The 27,991-nt window shown below is 35.8% G+C and overlaps 3 protein-coding genes across 4 annotated transcripts; 1 reads left to right on the top strand and 2 right to left on the bottom strand.

The window, feature by feature from the left end:
- Positions 1-6,301: 6,301 nt before the first annotated feature.
- On the top strand, positions 6,302-12,341 carry LOC140013586 (BAG family molecular chaperone regulator 8, chloroplastic-like). The gene is made up of 4 exons (XM_072062930.1): positions 6,302-6,347; positions 6,448-6,541; positions 11,050-11,200; positions 11,281-12,341. The coding sequence occupies exons 1-4, from the start codon at positions 6,302-6,304 to the stop codon at positions 11,818-11,820; spliced, it is 831 nt and encodes a 276-aa protein (XP_071919031.1). The 3' UTR covers positions 11,821-12,341.
- A 2,313-nt stretch (positions 12,342-14,654) lies between these two features.
- LOC113706189 (uncharacterized) lies at positions 14,655-18,941 on the bottom strand. The gene is made up of 10 exons (XM_072062929.1): positions 18,907-18,941; positions 17,893-17,944; positions 17,652-17,726; positions 16,903-16,953; positions 16,218-16,283; positions 15,756-15,821; positions 15,635-15,673; positions 15,310-15,429; positions 15,096-15,188; positions 14,655-14,911 (listed from the first exon to the last, which is right to left on the bottom strand). The coding sequence occupies exons 1-10, from the start codon at positions 18,939-18,941 to the stop codon at positions 14,750-14,752; spliced, it is 759 nt and encodes a 252-aa protein (XP_071919030.1). The 3' UTR covers positions 14,655-14,749.
- A 1,977-nt stretch (positions 18,942-20,918) lies between these two features.
- LOC113706988 (uncharacterized) lies at positions 20,919-27,862 on the bottom strand. 2 transcript variants are annotated; one of them, XM_027229120.2, is made up of 12 exons: positions 27,325-27,862; positions 27,105-27,189; positions 26,405-26,456; positions 26,291-26,311; positions 26,155-26,208; positions 25,315-25,365; positions 24,741-24,803; positions 23,219-23,284; positions 23,057-23,095; positions 22,620-22,742; positions 22,416-22,508; positions 20,919-21,541 (listed from the first exon to the last, which is right to left on the bottom strand). In XM_027229120.2, the coding sequence occupies exons 1-12, from the start codon at positions 27,422-27,424 to the stop codon at positions 21,179-21,181; spliced, it is 1,110 nt and encodes a 369-aa protein (XP_027084921.1). In that variant the 5' UTR covers positions 27,425-27,862; the 3' UTR covers positions 20,919-21,178. The 2 variants fall into 2 exon arrangements, with proteins under 2 accessions (XP_027084921.1, XP_071919369.1); XM_072063268.1 differs by having other exon boundaries at positions 27,417-27,861.
- Between the last annotated feature and the right edge of the window lie 129 nt (positions 27,863-27,991).

Raw genomic sequence — 27,991 nt, 5'->3', positions numbered from 1 at the left:
ACTAAGGAAATAATTCATCGCTGCAACCTGAGCCATTTGAGGGTAAATATAGAAGAGATCATCAATCCTTGGCAAGAGTTGGAACAAAAATATTTATCAGGCTAGTAGTAACTTGCAGAGCAAAGAAAGAGTTGATGAGGATTCTCAAGTTGTGCTCCTCTAGGATTTATTCATATCCGTTATTTATAGAAAGGGTTTCAGCTTGATGCATGCATGGGTGGACAAAACTGCACATTCGAATAACTATTTGGCTTACGCCATCATGCTTATGTATGATAATTTTAACTTTCATACATGTTAAACTTCTTAATTAAGACTTGACTACTAGCTTGATTAATTTTATTCTTGTTTTATTCTAAATTAAATAGTAGCATTCCATCGAAGTCTTGCAATGTTGCTGAGCACGTACAAAAAGATAATTCAGAGTACTTCTGATTCCCTTAGCCAGGAGTAGTGGCAAAACACACTCCCAAGTTACTTCATAAGTCATCTCAAGCCAGTGACTTAATTTGTAAGTTCCAAGTGGCGACCATTTAGCTGATTACCAGCTCTCCCAAGTCTTTCCAAGAAGGAAACTGCCAATTGTGCTAAGTGCCAACTGAATATTTGAGTGTTTGATCATCAAGTGAATCCCCTAAGCTAGATGCTATTATTACTTGGGTAGAAAGGACGGGAGTGGGGCTTGGGAGCATATGTTCATAGCCAAAAACTAAGGTTTTTGGCGTACAGACAGAAGCTTAGCTAGAGGTTTTAGAAATTAACGTTCTGGTTGATTTTAGTTGGAAGTTTGCAGGGAAATCAGCATTTGTCATCTTTCTCTCCAAAAGCTAGTATCCATTTCTTGAGAGAGTTTTACAATCTTCCAAAGAGCCAAAATGTGGAGCAACATTTCAAGTGAAGATAAATGCTTCACAGCAAAGATAAGAACCACCGGAACAAGCTGCCAATATGCTTCTTGCAGGTTCCTTGTATGCCCGTCTTTCATTATAAAAGAGCAGAAATTTTCGGATTAACTAAAAAAGCCAAGATAGCTCTCTAATGCAAAGGATCTGAAGTTTTAGATAAACAAGTGTTGACTGAAAAACATCATCCTAAAATCATGTTTGTTTGGGCGAAGAAATATCTACCTGCTGCATATGTGTGCTAAAGATTACTCGAATGGAGATTAGCAATGGCTAAAATATCTGTGCCAGACCATCTGAATTATGCCAATTTACCATAATATCATCGAACTCTATTTTTCTGTTCATCAATTTCTATACTACCCTTCCAGCAAGCAAGAATCAATCCATGTCTTTGAGTCTGCCAATGCGTTAATGTGATTACTGTGGGAACTTTCTTTTTCCAGGTAATTTAATTTAATTTAATTTATTAATAAATAAATAAAATAAAAATTAAGAGGGGAACCAAACCTGACCTCCAATGTATGACCATAAAAAATAAATGACAAGAAATTCTTTGCCACTAAACATTAGGAATCGTAGATACGCCTAAGAGTTTTAGTCTTACTTCTTTTTTCTTCATGGAATGGAATTCATCAAGAGAAGGATGAATTGCTTGCAAAGAAGGGAATTATAATCCGAAACTAGTTTAACAGGGAATGTTTGAAGCTACAAACCGACGAGGGATTTGTTGATGGAACTCATGCAAATTCTTTCGATCTACCAAATCCACCTGATCAACTACGATATTAAACGACATATCACCTGAATATGTACGTCATAGATTAATGTAGGAACTTAAAATACTATGGCTGAAGTAAAATACTATGCCTATATACTAATACTAAAAAACATTTGCACTTCAAAGACTTGTAGAGGATACAAATTTTTCTAACACGAACTGCACTAACAAAATTTTTAGTGGTAGACGGGACTTAAAAGAGGCTTAAATGCAGATTATCTGTCGGGAATAATTATAGCTTTCTAAAACTTAGGGAACCTAGGCCACTTTTTCTAATGTTATGGAAAGTGCTGATATTACCTATACAAAATTATTCTCAGTTTGATTGTACCAAAAAAAAAAAAAGAAAAGAAATTCGATAATCTCATCTCTGGGGCCGAATTTACTTCAGTCCATGTCACCTAAAATTGTCATTATATAGAACAATGTGAAGAAGATGCTCTAGGACAGCAGTTGAAGTATACAACATCTAACATTAAGTTGATTGGCTGTGCCTATGTAGAAAGGAATAACCGTAAGAATGAAATTTTGCTATATTTCTGCATACAGCATAAAAAATTGAAAGACCTTGAAGAGTTGTTCTATCCGACTGCGACCAAGTACCAATCATAGATTCATTAACCACCGGCAAAATTTTGTCTAGTTATTGGTCCAGCATCTCCATATATTGGTACGTGCTTGACTTTATAAATGAAACGAAAATCAACCTGTTATTTACCTAGTGTGATTTTCTAATTGCACAGTTACAAGTCCATCTTCCACCAAAAAATGATCGTGGGTAAGCCTTGCTTTAGATCAGAGTGGATTACATGTCACTAGAGACTTTGAACTTTGCGAACTGAAAAGCAATTTTTGGGTAGTTGATCACTTGGAATACGATTAACTAATGGAAACTCAGTACTTTGATTAACTTAGGAAGAACTTGTTCAAGATCTTCAAAAAAATGACAGATTCGATCAAGTAATAGAAACTAAAGAGCTAAATATGCTGGAAATTTTAATTTTATTCACGTTTAGTCCTTTGCTACTTGTTCTCCAGCCAGTTAACTGAAACTAGATTGAGGGTTAGCCTTTTTAAGTTGACTAATAGTCTGAATGATTGACTAGTTTTAAACTAGCATGGAAGTACCTTTTTTGTATTTTTTATTTTTTTGGGTTCTCCCTCCAAGTAACTTGGGGATTCAGTTTTTAGTTAGTAAAGTTTTCGGTTTCTTCTCTCCTCGGATTTCATTTTCCTGTATTGAGGTTGTACTGAGGTTTTCAATGGCATATTCTGAGAATTAAGGTAGTAGGACAGAAATCAGTTCTCTTATTCTTCTTATTCTTCCCTGTTGGCGTGGCTTCAGGCAAAAATTCTTTTTTTTTTTTTTGGTTAGTAAGAAATTTATTGATATTCAATGGAGATACAAAGTATCCCAAGGTAATACTCATATTTTCAGATTCGGACCACGTATTGGGTCGGCTGAACTCAAGAGTAAAAGGTCAATGGGTTTGATCGGATTCGATCAAAGGTCAAATTAAAGAACATCATAAATATAAATTAATATATAATAAAAAATAATATATAAAAGTGTCCCTTAAATTAGTGGTTTACAACTTTATATAGTTTTTTTGATGAGTTTAGATTTAATCCAAAACGACTCTAGTTAAATAACTTTAAAAGTTATAAGTAGAAATGTAGTTTAGAAAATATGATGGGTTAATTTTACATATTGCTAAAATTATAAAGGGCCAAAATATAATTAGCAAAACGTTTTAGGGTTTTAAAAGTAAATAAATGTCAAACTTAACTAGGAACTCCCACTTTCTTTGTTACGCCATCACTTGCTTTTCTTTTTTCTTTTTTACTTTCTTTTGTTTCTTCTTCTTCCTCCTCCTCTGGGTTACACCAATGACCAACTATCTCTCTCTTCTTTTATATCAATAAACTCACTTGAAAGCTCTCCCTTTTCTTCATTGTTTTTTTCCCCTCTTCTCTCTTCTTGTCTCTTTTTTTGCTCGTTTCTTTCATTTTTTTTCTCTTTCTCCTAAATCCAATTCAACTTTCTCTATGGCTTTTGTGTGTTTGTTCACCTCAGGCATGGCGAATTGGGATCCACTTGGGAATTAAGACATGGGAACTCCATTCATATTTGGTCAAAATTTTGGGTTTTAGAAAGTGAAGGTTAGCTAAGGAGGTTTGGCACGAAGGGCTTTTAAATCAAAGCACTGGTTTCTTTTCATCTAGGCAAAACCAATCAGGAGCATCCATCTTACTTCAGCAAAGGAAAAAAACCAGGTTTTGTCTGATTTCGTCAATTCTCGACCAAACCCGATTTTTGATCGGTTTTGACCGAGTTTTTTAAAGGCGATTTTTTAAGGTGGATTGGGCCGGATAATTGGCCGGTTTCCAGTTCAACCAGTTTGATCGACCGGTCCAGTTTGAGTTTAAAAACATAGGGTAATATAATCACACTAAATCAATCAACAAATGACTATTAATAAAAATAACACTGTAGAACATTTCAAGAATTAAGAATGGTGGCATTCGGCTGTGATCAAGTCTTGAAACGAAAAGTTTGTGCTGGACAACTTAACTTGGAGAAATAGAAAATAGCTTACATTATGTTCTTATCCCTGTATTCATTTTTAACAAGCCTACACTTCTTTTCCCTCCAAATGCAATATCCTATCATTGCCAAGAGCACAACCCAAATCTTTAGCACACATTTGATCAGTTTTTTTTTTTTTTTTTTTAAAGTTTCGTACACAATTAGACCGGAACTATGCCCGGTTCTCAATTCAACCAGTCGAACCAGATGATTCAGACCAGGTTCCAAACGCTCCAATTCGTTTTCTTCCCTCCCCGTGAGAAGGTGACATGAATAAATCAAACATGGATGAAAACCAAACAATGATTTGGGGAACAAATACAAAGGTTGCACTGGAAAGGGAACATAGCCACGTGTTGATGTTGTGCTTAGGTTCGTTTGGGCTGTTGGGGTCTGGCCTTGGATTACCTCTTGTTCAATTTTGGCTTTATCATCATCATCTAAGTAGTCCTAATCTTTTGAAGAGTGGAAGATATAAGTTCTATAGTTTCTTTTCAAGGCAGGCACCTAGAATTTTGACAAAGAATGTTTATTTGGAGTTAATAGACAGAGATTTTTATATAACCATATGAGGTCAAGATTACGCGTAACATATATTTTGTTGGCAAACTATCAGAAAGGAAACATAATGATCATAAAGGGAAGGAGACAACCTTGTTTTTTTTCCTTTGTGCCGGTGGATCATTTATGCAATTTTTAAAAAGGGGCACCTTTGATGTGTGATATCTCGCCCATGAATACAATAATAGTTTGTGATGACTTTAATATATATATAGATATATATATATATATATATATATATATATATATATATATATATATTTATTCTTTCCAAGAAACTTTCCAAGAAAAAGATAAGCCACAAATATACCAAATCATTCTTCATGCCAATAGTTGTGTAAAATATATATTCATATGAAAACATTTTAAACCAACTAAATTTATTTGTTTTTACGTTGTACGGAACACAATAACCGTGAAGCAAGGAAGCATATCATGAAGCACTTCTCACTATGCATACACTGTATTGATTCACTGCAAATGCATCTTAGGATGCATACACATATCACCGGCCGAATTGATTATCCAAATTCATTAACTTTCAGCTACACCGGAAGTATCCCATGCATGTCTGATTCGTCCCGAATTACCAGTTGTGGGAGCGAAGGAAGTTGAACTGAAAGGAGTCCTCTTCTATACTGTTGTGGCTGATGATGGGTTCGGTTCATTACTACAGCTTTTAACCAATCCCAAAATTTCTTGATATGGGATTGCATTAATTGACACGAAGAAAACAAAATGGATAGCGAAAACAGAAGCGGGCAAAGGGATTCAGGGAAAAGGATTGATGATAGCGATGCCAATGACAGGGGACCAAGGAATGCCATGCTGCTGAGAACAAGGCGCTGAATAAAAGGAGGAGGATGTCCAGAGATTCTCAGCTTGGGATCGCCTGACAGACAATACAGGATCAAACTTATGAGGGCCAACAACGTGGTCTTTGGGCGTGTTTCAAAGGGAGATTCATACTTTCCTTGGTACTTGAGTTGGAGAAAGTTAAGCAACAACGTCACAATTAATGCAAAAATGGCCTGGCGAGGGGACAATGTATCCTGTTGCTGTGGAAAACTGTTGTAGTATCTCACGGTACTGATGGTAGTGTACTTGAATTGCACACTAGAATTTCTGCCCATGCGAAGGATATAGTAATTTGCGGCTTCAGCCTGTGCCGCCATTCTGGCAATACGTAAAAAAGTGTCATTGACATGATTTGAGTACTAGTATTTGAAGGGCTTGTTTTCATTTACTTTAGAATTTGCAAAAATTGATTTATGAAAAGTAATTGAGGACAATAATCAGAAAGAGCATAAGTTGTAATATGGCAGATGCAAAAGTAAATAAGAACATCACAAAAATTGATTATTTAAAATCAGAATTTATAATGATCAATCGAGAACAAATGCTTAAATAAGACAAGACAAGAACTAAGAAGCGTGAAAGCTACTTGATAATTAAGCTGATAGTGCGATGACTTACCGCAACTGGGAGCAGCCTCCTGCACTAGCTCTGTCTTGTGCCTTGTGCCTTTGTGCCTGATCGACCTAATTTATAAGAGGAGCCGGCTAATAAGAAAACAGAAAGGTGTAATATCATTCCCACTTTTTGTGGTGCAGCCAAGGGGTTTGTCGCTATAGGAGCTTACGTTATCAAACAAACATCATTTGTAGGAAATTCATGGGAACTGCAGATGTCTCTGTACACACTCAGGTTTGGTTTAGATTTAAGAAAAAAAAAAAAAAAGGTTTGGTCTAGATAATGAACTTTTGAAAACCTTTACTGTGAATATATGTTTTAAAAGTTCTTTTGACATTTCATGCCTTGGTGGAGAAATCGTGACACTGGGAGCAATACAGTCTATATGTATATTTGAGGGACTGATGTGTCTTAGTATTAGACATTCAATATTGACTGAATTTCCTCCCTCCACCCGGCTGCAACTGCTTTGACCTTTCCTGCACCAAAAATCTCTTTCAGGTCCCCCTTTCTCACTAATAAACATTCTTATCAAATGACTTACTACGACTTACTGTGGCTAGACCTTTTTTAACTTTGGATACCACATGCCACTACTAGTTATCTCACCACCAAGGGATCGTATTTAAAAACAATTATCTTTTCATGTCCGAACTTCTGATCACCTTTAGCAGGATTCAATAAAGCAATGAAGGATGTGGACTTCTTTGCTGGTTAAGTTAAAAATAGTGAAATGAAGAAAAAAGTATAAATAGTAGGATGATAGTTGTGCTCTTATCTTCTCATGCCCGAACTTCTGATGACCTTTAGCACGATTCAATAAAGTATGAAGGATGTGGACTCCTTTACTAGCTAAGAAAAAATGAAGAAAAAAAGTATAAACAGTAGGATGACAATTATACTCTTATCTTCTTGTTTTGCTTCAAAAAAAAAAAAAAAAGAGTGCCATAAACATCTAAGACACCGGCAACATCATCTGGCACTAGTAGGCCTCGCACTTCTGATTCAATTTGCAAGGCGAAGCTTCCACAAAACTCAGAGTGAGAGGTTGAAATACCCTGAAGTTTCTAAGTGGTGAGTTTAAGGATGAGCAAGAACTCTTTCATCTTTTTTTTTTTAATCAAATAAAAAAATAGAAAGAGGATGGCATGGAGTTATGAGCGTATTCTATTAATCCCTACACAATATTTATTGAAAATAGAGACGATCTACAAAGTAAACCCATATGACATGCTCAACTTGAATTAACTTAGGTGGTGGAGGCAGAAAAATATTTCAGTGGGGGGATACAAATAGATTAAGATTATTTTAGTTCTGTAAATGTTGTGGAACAATAAGGATATTCATATGGTAAATGATAATAAGTAACTGTATAAATAATTAATAAATAAAACAAGATGATGTAAAGGGCCCTCCAATGTTCTATAACTCATTAAAGTACTACTTTTTTTTTTTTAATATAGAAAAACTCACAAGTTAACTAAACTCTCTAGAGTACTGAGTTTATGCTTGTAGCCATCATTTTTTTTTATATAGAAAATTGTTATCAAATGATTCATAGGTACATATTGTAATGAATTCCTACCAATTATCAAGGTAAAAACAAATTCTAAAATAAGTGAGGGCACACTGAAAAATAAGTGAGATAAAAATAGAATTTTTGAAAAAATCTATGCCTAAAATTCAAAACTTCCTTTTGGTCAGTGCGGACACAGGGCCCCCAATGAAGCCACTGATTGACTTGATTTATTTTAAACTCTCTGCATTCAAGGGCTTGAACCACTTGTATATTTTGTCTTGAAACAGGAAAAACGAGCACTCTGGTCATTTATCTTTGTAATTGTGGCAATTTAGTCCATTAAACGGCATCGTTTACTAATTTAGGTTTTCATCTTCACAGAATGAAGCCCATGTAAGAATTCTAATAGAAAGTTGGAGAAATATAACGGAATTAGTCACTTGCTACTACGTGCACTATTAAAGAAAAACTATTTTGGTCCCTCATTCTTTGGAGTTGCGGCCAATTCAGTTATTCATGCATTATAAGCTACTAGTTTAATCTTTCATCTTCACAAAATAAGCCAATGTATTTTTAACGGAGAATTGATAACCAACATAGAATTTTTAACCTAAAATTGGAAACCCTAATAAAACCTATTCCGTTACATGTAGGGATGGCAATGAGGGCGGGTGCCCGCACTCCAGCCCAGTCGCCTCCGATGATTGGTTTGTCAACCACGCTTTCCCTCCCTCAAAACAATGCTCCTCACCAAATCCCTTCCTTGGGTTGGGGCAACACAGCAATGAGTAGTTCGCTCCCGAGAGGGGGAAGAGAGAAAGCCCGCTATGGATAGTCTCACTATCGAAGCAGAAAGAGGTGAGGTGTAGCGGTTCCCCTTCAGCCCAGAAATGAGATAAAGAAAAGTAGGCTAGTGAGACTTCCAGGAGAGAAAAGAATAAGCTATCCGGGTTTTCGCGGGGGGCTCTCGGGACGGGAGTTGGGGCGGGGGATGGGGAGGGGGCAGGGGGCAGGGGGGAATTTTTTCCCCCCGTTTAGAAACGGGGCGGGGGGCGGCGGAGTATACCCCCGCCCCGCCACCCGCAAAAAAAAATTATATATATAATTATATATAATATGTAATTTAATTAGTTATAAACTTATGATAATGATATTATTAGTTAGATGTATTATATAATGTATATTAGTGTATGTAATATAATTAATATTATCAATTATATGAATAATTAGACATGTCTACTAATAGAATTTATTAATTAGTTATACTAAATTTACTAATACATTTATACTAAATTTCTAATTATACTTAATAGAATAACACTTTATTCTAAAAAAAAAAGTACAAACACAATAATGAATTAGTGATTGTATTTGTACCAAAAGTGAAAACTTAACTATTTTAGTTGTATTTATTTGATCATGTTGGATTGTATTCAAATAATTTTTGTTTGATTGTTTTTATGAGTTTCAATTGTAAAATTAAAATGAATAATAACTTGATGATGTGTTGATATTTTAATACTTGATTATTTATTAAAATTTAACTATAATAAAATTTTATTAACCTAGCGGGAAAAATTTTATTAACCCCGCGGGTGCCCCGCGAGGGAAGCAGGGCGGGGGCGGGGGACGGGGCGGGGGCGGGGGCGGGGCGGGGGACGGGGCGGGGGCGGGGGCGGGGGAAGTTTGTAGGTAGCGGGGCGGGGGATGGGGGAGGGGTCCCCTGCCCCAACCTCGCCCCGTTGCCATCCCTAGTTACACGGGCTTGGGCATCATTAGTTAACATAACTCGCGAAGCATATCATGCAGAGCTTTGGTTCCTTCTCGATGGATCCTTACTCCATGAATTCAGTGTTTTTAATCTCGGATCGGATTAATCGGTCTGACCAATTCAACCGAGAATCGGTCAGATGTCCGGTCCAAATTATCCTAAAAATTCGGATGATAGAAACTCGGTCAAATCCAAGCTTTGAGTCAAAACTCGAGTTGACTGGAAATAGGTAAAACTAGTGAGAACTTGGTTTTTTATTTTCCTTTTTTGTTGACTGTTTTTTTCCTCTTTGCCTCTGATCCCTACTGATCTCTCATATCTCTGCAAAGTACAAACCCATTTCACCTCTTCGACTCCTTCAATTCAGCCACCACATTAGTCCTCGATATCTTTTTCTAAACAAGTTTTAATCTTAGATCTAGGGAAAAGACCGCAAAGAAAAAAGAAAAAGAGATGAAGAAGAGAGAAGTTTGAAAAAAAAAAATAGTTTGATTATTTGTGAGTTTTGAGAATAAATTACTAATGATATAAGAATGGAGATCCTAAAAAGAAAGAAGAAATAAGAATGGAAGCAAATATTCAAGAAAAAAAAATGAAAAATAGAAAGAGCGGACAAAATCTAAGGCTTGTTTCTCAAAACGTTTGGAGTGGTTGCCTAAGAGTTTTCACGGTCGACGGGCTTGAGACTTGAGAGCTTATGCTACTTTCCATCCTTTTTTGGATTATCAAAAAAAACAGTGGACATGAATGGTTGGAGAAGAAGAATAAGAAAATGTAGCATAAGAATAGAAGGAGCCTTTGTCGGCGTTTAGAGGAAAAGGAGGAACGAATTGGGGGAATAACGTGGGGTTCAAAAAGCTTTTTCAATATTATGTTCTAACCCCTTGGATATTGAAAAACTATTAACATATCTAGAAATGTTTCATAGTCTATAAATATCGTCCATAAATTTAACTTTAAACTTACAAGTATGCATTGAATTATATTAATTGCTACTTGTTTGTTCTAATTTTTTTGCACTTTCTTATTAAATAGTTTTGAAACATTAAACGCAGATATGTACACCTTTATTGACATTAACACGTTTTTAGATATTTTACATACTATTTTAATTTTTAAATAATTTTTATTAGGACAAATTATTCAATTGGCCCTTGAACTCTTTGTCTAAATAAAAATAAATCCCTCATCTATTTTTTGCTGAATTTAAGCCCTCAAACTTGTAAAATTGGGCACCCGTGATCCTTTTAGCTAGTTTCTCCGGTTTTACAACGAAAGGCCAATTCACACGAATACCAGTGTGCTTCTTCAAAGGACATTTTCGTCCACATTTTTCGAGCAAAAAGGAACAACTCCTCTTTCTTTCCTCCATTTTTGCAAAACCCTCGCCGTAGCTTTCTCAACCGCCACCCGTATCATTCAAACCCACTTCAGAGCCTTTCTGGTACGCAGATCAAAAACCCTCCGGCAACTCAAGGACCTTGCTTCCATCAAGTCAACTGTCAACACTCTCAAATCTTCCGTCTCAAAGAATCCTCACTTAGATCCTCAACTTCTGTTTCGCAAAACCTTAGGATTGTTGTTCAAACTCGATTCCATTCAGGTAAAGACTCTATTTTTGTTGGACATACCAACAAATCATTCATAAACAACATGCTTCTTATATTGGGATTTATTTTGCAGGGTGGCGATCCAATGATTAGAGGTGGTAAAAAATCAATTAGCCGAGAATTAACTGGCTTCTTGGATTTAATTGATGGGGTTACCGTGAAAAAGTCTGAGATATCAGCTAAACTAGTTACAAAGAATGCCCCTAGGAAATGTGGGGTTTTGCATAATGAGCATAAAAGTGGCACCTTTGCTTGTCGTAATTTGGAGAAGAATAAGAGATTGGAGGATTTAGTTGGCCGGATTGATGCATTGTCTACTAAAGTTCCTATTGGTCATAACGCGGAAGATGAGGAGGATCTTGAAATCCCTGGCATTTCACGGAACAGAACTGCCCGTTCAGGCCACCCAAGTGATGGATTAGGAGCTAAAGTGAATAAGAGCGTGAGCTTTGTGGAGAATGGTAAGGTGTACAGGATTCACAGAAAAGGGTTTGAACCAGTTTCAGTTGGGGACTGTGATAGTAGTGGTGATGAAAGTTATTCACTTGGTGCTGAGGGTGAATTGAAGGATGACATTCCAAGAAAGGCTGAAGAAGTTGGGGGGATTTTGTAGAAATGGAGGAAAGAAGAAGGAGTTCTTCCCTTTTTGCTTAGAAGATGCGGACAAAAATGCCCTTTAAAGAAGTACACTGGTATTCGTGTGAATTGGCCTTTCGGTTGCAAAACCGGAGAAATTGGCTAATTGGCCTTTCGGTTGCAAAATCGGAGAAATTGGCTAAAGGGTGACATGTGCCCAATTTTACAAGTTCAAGGGTTTAAAGCCAGCAAAAAATAGATGAGGAGCTTATTTTTATCTGGACAAAGAGTTCAAGGGTCAATTGGATAATTTGCCCTTTTTATTAATACCATCATGTTGAAGTTATGGCTTCTATGAGGATGACCTCGATATGTCAATCACTATTTTGGACTTATAATTTTTTTATTACAAAGTCTTGTTGGACTAAATCTAAACTTATAAAGTTGTAAACCACAAATTTAAAGATAAATTTTATATATTATTAATAAAAATATTTATGATATATTTATGATGTCATTTGAATTAACCCCAATCGAACTCATTGACCCTTGACCCCTGGCCAAGTCAATGCCCAAGTGTGAAAACATAGCATGATTCATAATGCACATTTAAATATATGACACATGTGTTATTTACTAGGAAAGGACATGATCACTTTTAATTTTGACTAATCCTAAATCTTATCAATAAATGAAAGGGTAAAATATACTTTACTCTCTTATGATTTAGCACTTTTTGACATAACTCCTTTGTGAGTTTAAATGCTATACATAACTCTCATAATTTGAACTAAGTGTCAAAGTAACGAAATTTGCATTCCATAATAGAGTCAATTAAAATATCAAAAACACCTCTACATAGTTGGAAATTATTTATTAACCATAGGGGGTTATGTAAATATTTTGAACCATAAGGCGTTATGTGATAAAATACTAAATTATAAGAAAGTTATGTGATAAAACATAAAATCATAAGAGATTAAAGTATCATATATATTATGTTTATATATTTTACTCACTTCAGTCATTTGAATTTTTAAACAAAGGCAATCTTGACATTTTTGTGACTATGTTATAGAGAATTTTTTCGTTATTTTGATATTTTAGTTCAAACTATAAAAGGGTTATCTATAACTTTTAAAACCACGAGAGGATATACAAAAAATCACTAAATCACACAAGGTGGAGTATATTTTACCCTAAATGAAAGTCACGTGCATCTAACTGTACATTGTGGAAAATTGATAGAGAGGAGATCCATTGAATAGGAGCCAAATTAGGTATTACTCACAATTCATATATTAAAAACATCTCAGAATACATAAATTTTATGTTACATGGGATCGTTATCCATATTCATTCTTTTGATTTATACCGGAACATTATCATTTATGTGCACTTCGTCTCTGACGGCTAGTTGTCGGAGCCAAGGAAGTTGAACTGAAAGGAGCCTTCTCCTTCCATACTGTTGTGGCCGTTGATAGAGCCTGTCCATGATATTGGATTTTAACCACTCCCATGATTTCTTAATTTGGGATTGGGGTAACTGATATGATGAAAATAAAATGGATAGTGAAAACAGAAGTGGGCAAACCGATTCTGGGAAAAAGATTGATGATAGAGATGCCAATGACACGGGACCGAAGAATGTCATGGTGCTGTGAACGAGGAAATGGACATATTTATTAGGATCATCTCCAGAGATTCTGAGCTTGACATCGCATGACAAGAAGTACAGGACCAAACTGACGAGGGCCAACAACGTGGTCTTGGGGCGTGTTTCAAAGGGAGATTCGTCTTTTCCTTGATACTTGAGTTGGAGAAAGTTAAGCAACACCGTGACAGTCAAAGCAAAAATGGCCTGGCAACGGGATAATAATGTATCGTGCGGTTGTGGAAAATCGCAGTATCTCTGGATAGTACTGATAGCAGTGTACCTGAATTGCAGACTAGAGTTTCTGCCCAAGCGAAGGAAATAGTAGTAATTTGTTGGTTCAGCAGGTGCCGCCATTCTAGCAATAAATATGCCTGTAAAATGTGTATCATTACACCATGAATTCAGTATCACGTACTAATATGTTGAACAAGACAGGAAGAAGCATGAAAACTACCTCTCCAGGGAAAGGGGGGGAAAACTAAATGAGCTGGTAAAAATCGTAACTTACAGGAAAACGGAGGAAACTCCTGTAACTAGCCCTGTCTTCGGCTCTTTGCCTTGTGGCCAAGCTGATTTATAAGAGTAGCAAGCTAATATGAGAAGTTCAATGTCGGCTGACTCTCCAAGTATAAGGTTTGTCGGGTTATGACTTATGGGCTCTCGTTAGCAAACAAACAAGCATGTAGCGGAAATTTGTGGGAAGTGCCGCAACAGAGCCCGCAGGCAATTACTACTGTTTCTTGTGAGCAAAGTCCCTGTAAAGGTTTGATTGCACCCTTTAATTTTGGAATTGCCAAGATTTGTTAGTACAAAGTTGATTTGTGTTCAGTTTACAATTGTAGGGTGGAAGTAGGAAATGAATTACTATAAGTTAGGGGCGGTGCAATAGTCTAAACATATGTATATTTGAGGGACTAATTATTAGGGGTGTGTATCGAATTCGAAATCGGTCGGAAGTTTGAATTCAAAATTTTTTGAAATTTTGGTATTTGATAATTCGACCGAATTCGATTTCAAATTCACCAATTCTGAATTCGAATTCAATTCGGAATTCGGTAAATTCCGATTTCACCGAATTCGAAAAATTCGTATAAAAAAGAGTAGTTCTGAAAACAGGAGGAGGATTTTAAAGAGAAGTATTTGTCTCTCTTTAGAAAAATGGACACCTCCATTAGTAAACTAGTATCCAATATGGTCCAGGAGACCTATAATGATTAGTGTGAGGAGATCTTCTTTCTGTCCAATCTTCAGAACCTGCTTTCTAAATATTAGAGCAGATCGCATGAGAACTCGTTTACAGCATGGCCCTTTACGGCTTGACAGGCGCGTCATCTTTCAAGTATGGAACGACATATCGCATTGTATCGGACAGGGAGATCAGAAGGTGAACTCCGGGCACACTAATCAGCTTGAGCCTTCCTGTTTCATCCAGAGTTCTCAAACCGATCCAATCCTCCGTGTAAAGCCGAGTCTGCACAGAACAATTCATGTCAAAGGGATTCCGGATTATCATTACTCTGCATGCCTAAATCCTACGTGATCAAGTAACATCTTTATGTTGCAGTCATTTCATTTTTCCCTACCAATGTTTAGTTGCTAGCATAGAGAAGGAGGGTTAAAAAAAAGAGGACTGATTTAGCATCCAATTTGATTACCTGCTGTAGGGGCAGAACTGGTCCGGGAATCCCATCCGCGTAGTATCCAAATAAGGAGCTTTCTTTTGGCTTCACAACACCGTCTTCTTGAAACTGTTTCATGACAAAGTTAAGATAACAAAATGATTCAAGTGCACAAACTGCGCAACGTCAATCATTTTTAAGCCAAAAGAAACAGAAGGATCGCACTTAAACGACAGGCAATCCGCCATACCATGATAAGCACAAGGTTCTTTAAGTTAGTTATCCTTTGCTTGTAGGTTGCATTTTTTTGCAGGAGTTCATTGTTAAGCTTTGGAAGAAAACTGCACTTCGCTAGATATACCAAATAATCCTGCAATACAAGCGAAGAAATAAAAATTTCAGATGCTAACACTTGGGAATCTAAAACATAAGTTTGACACCCTTTCAGCTTGTTAATAACTAATTTTGTAACATGTACAATTTTGTATTAAGGAGAATGTAGAACAGTCAAAAAAGGGTCATATACAGAGAGCGAATTAGGAAATGCTCTATCAAGTACAAAACTGTGTACTGACATATGGTAGCTTGGTATAGCCACTTGGGGCAACATGAGCCTGCAATCGCAAATCAAAAACAAGTTTCAAGCCAACATCTTTAACCCAACTGGGCAGAATGGAAGAGATAATTTAAGTATACTTGAACATAGTTTGTATATACTCCCCGGCCAAGCAATGCAGCATAATGATTGCAGAGGGCATCAAACTGCAAAAATGAAGAGAAAATCAATTACTGTACAGTTTAATGTTATGTGGCAAAAACTGCATAGAACAGAAAATTCATTTTTACCCAAAAAAAAAAAAAGAACAGAATATTCAAGTCCCACAGCTTCATATAAGTCCAAACTCAGAAAGTATATATAGACAGGTCTTTGTTTCAAGTCATCTGTAACATTAATTTGTCCTCGGTAATATCAATTTCTACTGTTTGCTGTGAATATTAACCGTATTAGCTTTTTTTTTTCTTCTTCTCCTGGTTGCAAAGAATGTGCAGATATTAAGCCAATAAAAAAAAAATTCCAGATGTTACGCCAATAAAGCAAGTCTGTTATTAGAAATGCCATGGTAGGAAGACTAATGACAATGTTATGAGAGAGCTTACTTGAGAGCAATTAGGAATAAATGCAACACCAGCATGAGGCCCTCCTAATGATATAAAATTTATTACCTGTTTCATCAATTGAAAGAGGAAGGTAGTATCAATAGCGTAAGAGTAAAGAAAATCATGGTTCAAAAAAAAAAAAAAAAAAAAAAAGAGGACAACAACAATTAGAACCCATTAGGATTTAAGAATACTGGAAAATCAACGCATCTTAACGTACTGGAAATGAAGATTCCAGATACATTTTTGCAGATACCTATTCCTATATTACTTGTTGAAGGTTTTCCCTAGTTTCTTGCAGATAACGTTATCAGCCATAGAGATGTGAAGTTGGACTTGCCAAAATTTATCATTATAGTTATGTCTAACAATTTCAAAATGCGAAACTGAGAAGTAGGTGGGGCTATTATACAATCCAACCTGGAGGCTTTTGTGGAGACAAATGCACAAGAAAAATTGGCTTCAAATGTAATGGCTGGAACTTAGAGAAGGTGAATGCAATGAATTACATGATCACATAAGAAATGCTTCTTAGATTCAGTTAATATTAAGCCCTGTCCACTTCAAACATAATACACCCTATTCTACAATAACAAAGTAGCCATATAGATATTTAAAGAAAGACTTAAGAACAAATTATAGAACAGGAAAAAAACTAATTATCAGAGTTCTAGCTGCTTCTTACAGGTGGTGCATCGTCACATAACTCAACTAGACCTCGGCCAACCAAGTTACCCTGCAAAACAGATTGCAATTTTGGAAATGTTATAGCAATGAGAATAGTTAATACTGATGGTATTGAATGCTATCACGAACTCGGGTGATGGAAATCAGAATATGCTAAACAATTAGGATTAAAAAAATCATGGCTGGAGAAATTCATGAATCATATTCGTTAATCATGGGTAATATACTTCCACACTAGACTTAAAAAAACAAAAAAAATTTCTAGTAGGGAAGAAAAATTAAGAAGGAAATAGGGGAGAGGATTTGAATCCAAAACCCCTGAAGGTCAACATTAGGCACTAGATCAAGATCTCGACCCAAACTTGATTATGTACTAAAGATTCGAAGACTAATTTTGCGATACATTTTAAGGAAAAAGAACCCAGAGTTGTTACATGTGGTGATGATATACCAAACTTAACAATCTTTTGTTGCCCACAAAAAACCAAAAAAAAAAATAAAATGGAAACCAATCCATTTTGATATTGTTACGCATCTGCAATCCTACGGCAACCTTTGACAAAAAACTGGTTTTTTACAAAGAATGTGACATATTTGAAAGCATAAAACAATACGTTGCTTTCTTGTGAATGTTAAAGGGAAGTTTCAATTAAAATTAATACCCAAAACGAAAAGAGTCCTTAAAATGAAAGAGACAACAATATGCAAGAAACAGACAATATGCCATAGACACGAGTTAATAATCACCTGGGATTGACCAACAATGTTATAGCCATTTTGGAGCTCAGGTATTGCCTTCACCTTTCTACAAACTTCTTCGACCTGAAATTTTCAAAATGAAACTTGAAGGTGACAATTACGGATATCATATATGCAGGTTAACTGTAAAAAAGATAACCTGATCTTTAGTCATATATGAACGTAATCTGATCTTTAGTCAATAGTAAGTAGACAATATCTTGCAATATACAACAAATTAATCAACCACCTGTGCCTCCAAGGGAGTGTCCCAGGATGTTATTGCTCCATTTCCAACTTCTCTGCAGGAGAGGAACTATAAGTATAACGTAAAAAAGATGGTATTTCTCCTCTTGATTGTAACTTGTCTGTGTCTGTTTGTATTACATGCAAATTACTCGTAGAAGAGAGCAAATTTGAAATTTTCAATTCGGACTACTAATATGATATTCATGAAAGGAGTGGACAATGGATATGTTCCCACTAAAACATAAGAATTAATGTTGAGGTGCAATGCTGATAATAACGTACCAAAATCTAGTAGTAATCAGTCATATTCAAACTTGAAACAGAATTCTTGAGTCCTGAAACTAGTCTTAAACAGCAAGCTTAGATAAGTTGTATTATAGAGTACAACCTCGAATTTCAGAGGAAAAAGCTCGTTTGAGTTTGGCAAAATTCGAGGATAGTAAATCGAGTGAAGTTTATACGAAGGTCCAAAAATGGTAGAGGGATTAATTTCATAATCTTATAGTTACATATCAACAAACTATGAATTGATAAACAATCTCCATGGTTCAGAAACAAGGAAAAAGAACCAAAGAAGTCGTGAAAAAAATGTCATACAAACAAAATCCAAGAGATCCTGATAGATATCTGAGTTGCTGAGTGTAAAGCACAGGTCCAGGGTTTGAGCACGAATCGCCAAGTCCTACAGGACAGAAAAAAATTCCATCTGAACTACAAGATTTTAGAAGAAAAGGTACGATTGTGCAATATGGCTTAATGCACTTAAAATAGAAAAATAAAAAATAAAAAATACAGTAGACTACCATGGAGTAGGATGAAAGGGATGGAAGAACAGAATGAAACTAAAGAAAAGGCAGAAACGATAAAGATGATGAATGGTGAGTAGGTAGCCATGGAATCTTCAAATTCTTGGTTTCCTGTCTGAAAGAAAAATGGGTAGACGGAGGTACAAATTATGGAGTATATATTTGTATGCGACACAAGAATATGAAGTAATGATAGAGATGCAAAGCACTTGTCCTCGTCAACTTTTGCCTTGTGCATATGCATGTATGTTCTTGATTTTCAGCAGCATATTTTACGTTTAATTTTTTATTCTCAGAAATATAGCGTAGGGTCAGAGGTTATAGAAATCATGCGATAATTGGAGCTAGAAAGGGACATTCCATCCTATTTTGTTCTCAAGTAGAGAAAAAAAATATTATTTTACTCTATAATTTTGTTACCAAATATGAGTTTGACAGTTGCTTTTGTTTACTCAATTTCTCTAATGACGGCACTTGGGAAAGGGAATAGTTTGTAATGAAGGAAAGTTTTCCAGCTGTGGATTTCTAGTTATTTGTTTTCTTTCTTTGACTCAAGGTATAAAGGGAGAAGGGGATAGTTTTCTAGGCCATAGAATTTTGATCATTTGATTCTTTTCTTTTCATTCTAGGTACAAATGGAAAGTTATCAGTCATGTCCATCTCTGGTTTTAGATTAGATCCTTTACTTTAGTTTTAATTCTTTGCCAGGTTTATTATGTATTCATTACATTGATTGCAGTGGCAATAGTTGTTCCCAAAAATCTAAAATATTTCTGGAAACCTGAAATTGAAATTCATTAATTTCTTAATTACTCTTATTCTAGTCGCATGAAGGATTCCTATCTCCTATCAGTTTTTTGACGCTTTCAAGTAAAATGTTTAATCATTATACCCGGTCCTTCTTTCCTCTCCACACAAATATATCCTAAAACAACAAAACTCCTATTCTACGGTTGATTTAAAAAAATATAATAAAACAAGGAACCAAAAACAAAAGGAAATACAATCTCATTAGAAATGAAAGAAATATAATTAAAAAAACAGGAAACAAAAGATAAAAGGAAATACAATCTCATTCGAATTTCATTTGCATTGCATTAGATTGGACATAAAATAAAAATATTAGTAATTACAACTACATAAGTTGTATATATAACATATATACGGGAGAACCAACCTTTATATTATTTGAACACCTAATTGGTTAACGGGTACTCATTAAGAGGAGTCTCAAGTGTTAATTTTTGAAAAAAGTGTAGTTAATTTAGAAAAATATCACAATTGTATATTTGCATGGTAACTTATATGTGATTTAGATGTGCCATTGAATTTCACGCAGATGACCAACAGAAAATTATAAATTTCAATTTAGTAGTGTCATATAGGTCTAGTGTTTAGCTTTTTAAACACCAAAGATTCCGTATTGAATTGGGTGCCACGAATAATCTTCTATAGTACTGTTCATTGTTTCTCGACTTCCTAGTGAATTTAGATTTTGATGAGTATGTTAATATATTAGTTATTGTGTTGCAAATTTTGAACTTAAATTTTCAGACATTATCTACTATTTTCAATTGCAGCCCCCCTCCGAGCCTCAAATTCTAGTTCCGTCCCTGCTCGCAGTATTGACCATTTACCTCGAGTTTCGTCGTCATTCGTATCATTTTTCAACAATCGAAATTACTGAAAATCACATAACAAAGTTAGATTAACACTCAGAAGTAATCGAAATCCTGGTGCAAGCACAATCGAAATTACTGGTCGTCGTTCTTATCATGAACAAGTCCATTCTTATCCGAATTTTAAGTCTTGCTAAGATGAGAGATTAAAGAAAACCAAATAAATTGCTTCGCGTAAAAACTAAACTTGCAAGGATTCCGACATGCATGTTTTTGCGAGTAAGATTAGCTGGAGACCTTTACTTAAGAATTACAAGCAGTTCATGTTAACGGACTGGTGCTATCGTTCGACAAGATACCATAATTGCCTGTATCATTTCTGTGACATCTTGACGGCCTCTTTTTTTTCGTTTGTTGAAAAAAAAAAGACGGCCTCCTTTGCTTTTCCTTCAAAGGGATGACGATTGTAATTGATACCCCACTATCCCTGAAAAATATGATAGGTAAATATAGTATAAATATGCACAAGTTGTGCTTCACTGATAGAAGTGTCAAGAATAATGACTGAAATAAAGAAGAAGAAGATGAAGAAGAAGAAGAAAGAAAGAAAGTATAGGCTAGACCTTCCCAATCTCATAAGAAAGAGGAAAGAAAAGCAGGCCGTTTATAAGGATCTTTTGCGTGTTGTAAATATGTTCATAAAGGCCATCTGGTAGTATTACAAATGATTTCGTATAGAGAAGCACATACAAGCATTTTGCAGGCTAACAAAATCAGGACCATGATCAGAACCAAAGCCGATATCTGCTACAGATAAAGATTTAATTGGTTTACACAATTTAACAAACCAGATGAGCTAAATTCAATATCGAAGTCTTGGCTCATACTGTGTGTTTGTGGTGCCAAGTAATTCTTCAAAGAAGCTCCTGATGGAAGAAGGAATGCTATAAGATGATGAACCTGCAGTTATGACTTCTGCTGATGCCTCATCCTGCGGTCTCTGTAAGGTTTGCATTTCACTATTTTCACCGGAGTCTGCAGAGCGTCCAAGTTCAATCTCGGCAGTGTCCTCCTTGGATGTATCATCTTCCAAGTATGGGACGACATACTTCTTCATATCAGGTTTAGAAATCCCAAGGTGATTCCCTGATACTGTGACATATTTTACCCTCCCAGCATCATCCAGAGTTTTTAACCCAATCCAGTCCTCGATATAAAGCTGGGTCTGCAAGAATGATGCAATACAAGCTTTGCATTTTAATATACTTAATTATAATTTACATGCAAGAATTAAGAAGCACGAAGATACAAGGACAGCTTATGCTTTTATCCTCACTTTCGCAAAACTGCATGCACAAGTTGGGACTGCTTCAGTTTTGCAGTTTTGCAGGAAGAATTCAGAACATTTTTTCGATCAAATTAGAGTGAGAGACACACGGCCACACACACACACACACACACAGAGGGAGCCTGTGTCTGGAGAATGGTTCAGAAAGGCTCAGAGATAGACAGCTAGGATAGAGGAGAAGACGAGAGATTGTTTGCCAGTGGCAGTATCAGCATGATTCTCTCCTCTTTGAGCTTAAAGAGGCAAGACAGGGATGGTCATTGTAGCCATGCAGGAATGGGATAAGCAGTTATTCTTGTGGTAAGGTCAAGAAGCTAGCAAAATGATAAGAGGTATGGACCAATAACAGCAGTTATACAGGTAGTCTGGAAGCTAGACATTTCTAGCTTAGCTGCTTTTTCCATTTTGCTTCTTGTTATCCCTTAGCTTATCATCATTCGGGTTAGAGTTTCAAGGGCTTGACATTAGCAAATGGTGTTTTCTTACATGACAGCAACACTGTCATTAATTTTAGCCCACAAGAAGACCGATAGAAGATAATCCAAAGAAATATCTTGAGCCTTAGGCTCAATACTGTATTTTGTTTTATTTTGTAATAAAATATATTGTTATTGTTATTTCATTGTTATTCTTATTTTTGCATTAAAAAGATGAGATGAAAATCTATCTTTACCCCAGAATTTTTTCCCCCAATTATAAATGTATAATTGTATAAAGTATGCGTTAGGGTCTATTAGAACTGGAGAAATACCTGCTGTGGGGCCAAGACTGGGTTGAAGGCCCCATCTGGATAATATCCAAACCAGGAAGTTTCCTTTGGTACCAAAACTGTATCATGCTCAAACTGTCACAGGCAAATACTACAAGTGTCACATGGAAAAACCCACTATCCTTCTACATAAAGTCAATGAAAGTAATTAAAAGGGCAAATGAAACAACAGAAATTACAGCATACCATGATGAGGACAAGATTTTGTAAACTACTGAACCTTGCCTTGTAAGTGGAATTTCTCTCACCAGGGATTTCATTGTTAAGCTTTGGCAGAAACCTACATTTTTCCAAATAACCAGCAATATTCTGTTTTTTTTCCCCAATAAAAAGAAATGATATATCAGCTACAGATATTCCAATAATATGAAGCTTATACCACCAAAAACATTTTCAATGTAGACAAGAAATGACAGTGTTGTTGTGTGAGTGCAATTTAAGCCATCAGTTATGGCTTTATAATTCTTTTGATACATTATTTCCTGCCTGTCATCACAATTCAAAGCGATAAGCCAATTGGAAAGAAATGATTGATCAATCCCTGATATTGGCAAATGTCCAAGAAGATAATGACAGACAATACTTTTACATCACTCAGCTGCATGCATATAAATGTTACTCACGTTTGGTAACTTCAGATAGCCACTAGGAGCCAAGTGTTCCTGCAAATCATTATCAATAAGCGGAAGAAGAGAATTACAGAAATCAATTACAATGTTACCAGAGACCAAAAAGTGTGTGTGTGTGAGAGAGAGAGAGAGACAGAGACAGAGAGAGATGCATGCCTGTATATAGTCAGAGTAGATTCCTGTTTTGATTAGGGAGTCAGCTATAATGCACATGATGCCAGACTGCAAAAGAACAACCAGTCAACTTATTGTCATGGGATTAAGTAAAAACAATAAAGTAATGGAAAATTCACGAAAATCCACATGAATCAGGTGAAGAATGAAGCAGAACATAACCCACGGACACATATAACCTTAGTCCAAAATGCTTGCTGTGTCTATTAACCTAGTACTGGAGTTTTATTGTGGATTATCTCTGGCATTTGCAAAGAAAGTACAAGGTATTAGTACAGATTCGGCACTATATGAGGCAAATTTCTTCCCTTAGAAAGGATTAGAACAATAGGAATGAGTAACTATCCGCGCAAAAAACTTAGCAGACTGAGGGATTACTATCAAAAACTTATCAAAGAAAGAGATCAATTACAAAACTTATCAGACAAGTGATATCATGGTTGAAGACTGTGATACAGCCAGAGGTTAAAAAACACTCCAGGCGAAACATACAGGATTCACCTTAAATTTGAATTTTCAACTTAGATGGATGTCTAATTAGACAAAATAAATGAATTCAAATGGTGAGCAAGGGGGCAATGAATTTGGGTAAAGCGAAACTCTGGAAAGAAAGGTGGTTTCCCAGGTTATGGAGTTAAATATGAAAGTGGATCAACATTCTTTTGCATCTTTGGTAGGGGCATCCACTCGAAGCCCCAAATCCAAGGAATACGAGATGAACCTTTTTGAGTACAGTTTGCCAAGGCATTTGATTCTCTAGGAATACTTAGGGGGTTTACACAGGCACCTTAGCATGAATGTAACAACTTGTATGTTAAAAGATTGCATTGCCACTATAATAACTACACCATGACTGGATTCTCCAATGCTTGAACGGATTCTCTCAATTCGTGAATATGTTTAAACAACAACAGTGTCTTATCAGTGAATGATAGTCTAACACCATCACTCTGTATAGGCCTCTATTACCAAAATCAGATAATAGAAAATAGCATCCATCTCTTCCACTGAAGTGATAATTTTTTTGCAATAGATGCAGCAAGCAAGCAATAAGGTACAACCCATGCATATCCGAAAATGAAGGTAGATGTGTCTCCAAGTATTCCTCGATCAGCTTGTCTAGGAAGAGGAGCTCCTCTAATTCAATGAAGAAGTATGGTTGGATTCTGCTTGTTCGTGGGGATCTAAGACTAAGTAAGATAAGCAATCAATATAGAAAAAGCAAGACTTCAGAGTTAAAATTGAAGGCTTCGATCAATAAAGAGTAGTGTACAATTTATAATATGCTTTTGACAACTATCAATCTCTGTGTTCAGTATGCTGAATGGTGTCACATCGAGAGCTAATTATAACAAGTAGCAATCAGATATATATTCACTACAACAACCTGCTATAATCCAAATTACATTTGCCACAATGATGCAGCACAAAATAGAATCACATTTGCAAAAAATGAAACTGAAGCCTATTGGATCAGCAATGAGCAAGCTATGGGGTCACTTACACCACAAAGAGGGACTGAAGCTATGCCGGCATGAGGCCCTCCCAACGAGACAAAGTTCTTGACCTATTACATTAGTCAAAAAATTAAGGATAACACAAACTTAATTAGTGCATGAAAATACAGCATACAAACTTATACTGTAGCAGTATTTAGAGAGGATAAGTAGCAGAAACATAATTAGCAGTGACTAGCCCCAAAACTAATTTCCACACGATAAAGCACATAACACCTGATATGAAAATTTTCACGCCTTTTACAAGTACAAGAATAGTCATGGGGCACTGATCTGGCATGCATTGACTTATTCAGTCTTGGTAATCTTCAAAATTTGAATAATAACTCTATGAATCAAAGTTACCATCGATGAAGAGGAGAAGATCTACAGATATTTATTCCCAAGATCAAATTCCATAGGAGTACAAGAACGATGATTCTGCAAATAATTAAGCACTCGTGTAGATCTACAACATTCAACCTTACTTTTCTGAAATGTGCTAATTAAACACGTGTATTTGGAAGAAATGAAACAGTAAGGGGAAATGAAAGACCAAATTTGCCGGCATAGTGTTCTTACAGGTGGTCCACCATCACAGTATTCTACCACAGCTCGGCCTATTAAGTTCCCCTGTAGAATAAAAGTACAAAAATATAAATAAAAACTTCAAACCGCAAAACCAGTAATGAAGGTAGAAAAATGAATGATAACTTCTTGAAATCGGCAGTAAGTCACAGAGGGGAGTGATTGAACACAAGCTAAAACAATCAACAAAATATAAATCTTTCCTTATATTTATTAATAGCACAAAGTGATAGCCCCCACATATTTTGTGCACCTGCTTTTCCCGGAAAATCACGAATAAACCTATTTGGCACTAAAATGAGCCTAAAAACCAATTGCCAATTGCTACAAAAACTTGTCTTGATTTCGGGTTTTCCTACAACATCCTTCACCAGGATTGCGAACCTACTTCTGCTATTACAAAATAATGATGTATACATGGCAGGAACTTTAGAGAAACCCACTGTATTTTTGGCATTGGTTTAAATTTCATATGAACTTCGCATAGCATTGACTTTAGCAAATCATCCAATAGAATAGTATCCTGCTACAATTTAGGCTGGTGCAATGACATCAAAATCTGTATGACATACTCAAACGAAGGGTGAATCTTGGTACTGAAATATAATTCATGAAAGCAATTTAATATGATTGCTACATATGCAACAAAAATAATTCCAATACTGTTTGAACCAAAATCATCTATCCATGAAAAGTAGGACATAATTCCTTAAGGAAAATAGACCATGACTCACAAGGTTTCTTATGCAAAGAGTAAAACAAAGCATTTGTAAATTGTCTGCCACATTAAAATTTCATTATTTACTTTAAAAAGGTGCTTTATTCTAATTATACCTGGGATAGACCAACGATATTGTAACCATTTTGGAGGTCTTTCATTTGCTTCACCTATAAATAAGCGTTGAAGCATACAGGTTGATATCAGATAAATCAATTCACCAATCAAACAAAACAACCCGGAAAGTATTACCTTATCACAAACTACTTCAGTCTGCACAAAGAAAAGGCAAAGTTTAGGATGGCATTACGTCGAGTATTTTAAGCATTAGAAGTGACTGTTTAGTATCAACGCCCCATCAATTACCTGTTCTTCTAAGGGCATAAACCAGGAGTCCCAAGCCCCATCTCCAATTTCTCTACAAATTAAAAACACAATACAGAACTATCATCTTGCTAAAGGAAATTGCTCAAGCTCAACATAACTGGAAAATTCAAAAGGGGAATGGCGAAAAACATATTAGCAGCATTGCCTAACAGGAACTATTTGAACAAGTTTTAAGCTACGCTGAGACAACTTTGTTTGCCAATAAAAAGCAAATAGAACACCTAAGATCACACAAATTTTCTTGATGCATTTTTAATACATTACATATCTAGGTAAGATTTTTTCACCATCTGCCAGAGAGTTCTACCAGTCAAATTATCATCACTATTAGGCTGCTTAGACTTGGTCCTTCCCATTGCCTAATACTTCTCCATCGCTTTTCCTCTTTTGTAATTACCTCATGATCTTGATCGTGCATGCAGTCTGACTTATGTCATCACATCGCCAATATATGTATCATCTTTTAAGCTACAAATTGCATTGACTTCAGAACTAAGTACTGAAATGATTCCAATCACCAAAAGAGACAAGAATGCCTAATAAATTTCACGATAGATAACCAAGTAAAACCCTGAACATAAACTAAGTAATCCCTAAGTAAATACATCTTATTACTTTCAATGAAATAAAAAGCTGGACGAAATTTGTTAGCGAAATATTAACTTGACAATTGACATACATGCAATATCCAGTAGAATTGGACCACTCCGTCAGCTCCTCTGTGAAGTGTTTCATTCCTCTGTTTGAGCACTGATCTCCAATTCCTATCATCACAAGCATTATTCATAAGCTTACAAAATTTTCAAACCTAAGAAAAATCAAAATTTTACACAACAAAGAAGGGGAGGAAAATAATAAAAATAATAATAATAAGAACTGCAGAAGCATGTAATTAGTACCATGAAGTACTACAAATGGAAGAGAAGAAGACAGTGGGATCAAATATACGGCAATAGTTATGGAGATGTACGAAACAACTGAAGCTAAATACCGGGCCATAAAATTTTCCAACAGCAAACCGAAAAAATATCTTCTTTTTCGATAAAGATATGATTTTTACTCTTTTTTTGGGGTTCTGTTTTCCAAAAAACTTCTGCAGAAATCCTGGAAAAGTTTGATATTGGCCCTAGTTGGGAGGTGGGTTATGTTGGGTTTTGGGCAGAGGCCGGCGGAAATAAGGTGGGACAAGGACACCGGAGAGCTTGGGTAAGTCACCGGAGTGTTGCGAGTGTGGGGGATGTTTGGAAGTCTGGAAGATGAGCCACAGCAATTATTGCTTTCTTCTACAACTAATTTTGAAGGATGATTTTTGTCAGCAGCTAGCTAGCCAAATACGACACTACAATGCAAGAAAATCTAGGTAGAGTATTAATAGTCTTCGTGTGATTGGTCGTCGTCCCCTCGCTTTTTTCTTCACTCTTCCCATGGTTTTTTTTATTGCTTTTTTATTTGGAAAAGAAAAAGGAAAATGAAAGGTGAAGTGTGTTGCAAGACTTTTTTGCTTTTTAATTTGTATCAAGGAAGATGTGGAATTTAATAAGCGGACCGAAGGAAAAAGGGAAGGGG

Source organism: Coffea arabica, chromosome 8c (assembly GCF_036785885.1).
Source record: "Coffea arabica cultivar ET-39 chromosome 8c, Coffea Arabica ET-39 HiFi, whole genome shotgun sequence".
In the NCBI taxonomy this organism is placed as follows: domain Eukaryota; kingdom Viridiplantae; phylum Streptophyta; class Magnoliopsida; order Gentianales; family Rubiaceae; genus Coffea; species Coffea arabica.
This window is presented reverse-complemented; position numbering and strand designations above follow the sequence as displayed.

Excerpts from the sequence above, each read along its gene's own strand:
- LOC140013586 (XM_072062930.1), top strand. The coding sequence starts at position 6,302 with ATGACTTACCGCAACTGGGAGCAGCCTCCTGCACTAGCTCTGTCTT. Across the intron at positions 6,542-11,049 it reads ATGTCTCTGTACACACTCAG|ATCAAAAACCCTCCGGCAAC; the intron begins GTTTGGTTTAGA and ends TCTGGTACGCAG. Across the intron at positions 11,201-11,280 it reads TCAAACTCGATTCCATTCAG|GGTGGCGATCCAATGATTAG; the intron begins GTAAAGACTCTA and ends TTTATTTTGCAG.
- LOC113706189 (XM_072062929.1), bottom strand. The coding sequence starts at position 18,941 with ATGCATATGCACAAGGCAAAAGTTGACGAGGACAA. Across the intron at positions 17,945-18,906 it reads GCAAAAGTTGACGAGGACAA|AGAAGTTGGAAATGGAGCAA; the intron begins GTGCTTTGCATC and ends CCTCTCCTGCAG. Across the intron at positions 16,284-16,902 it reads TATGTGACGATGCACCACCT|GTAATAAATTTTATATCATT; the intron begins GTAAGAAGCAGC and ends TTGATGAAACAG.
- LOC113706988 (XM_027229120.2), bottom strand. The coding sequence starts at position 27,424 with ATGGCCCGGTATTTAGCTTCAGTTGTTTCGTACATCTCCATAACTATT. Across the intron at positions 27,190-27,324 it reads TCCATTTGTAGTACTTCATG|GAATTGGAGATCAGTGCTCA; the intron begins GTACTAATTACA and ends TTGTGATGATAG. Across the intron at positions 26,209-26,290 it reads CTGAAGTAGTTTGTGATAAG|GTGAAGCAAATGAAAGACCT; the intron begins GTAATACTTTCC and ends GCTTATTTATAG.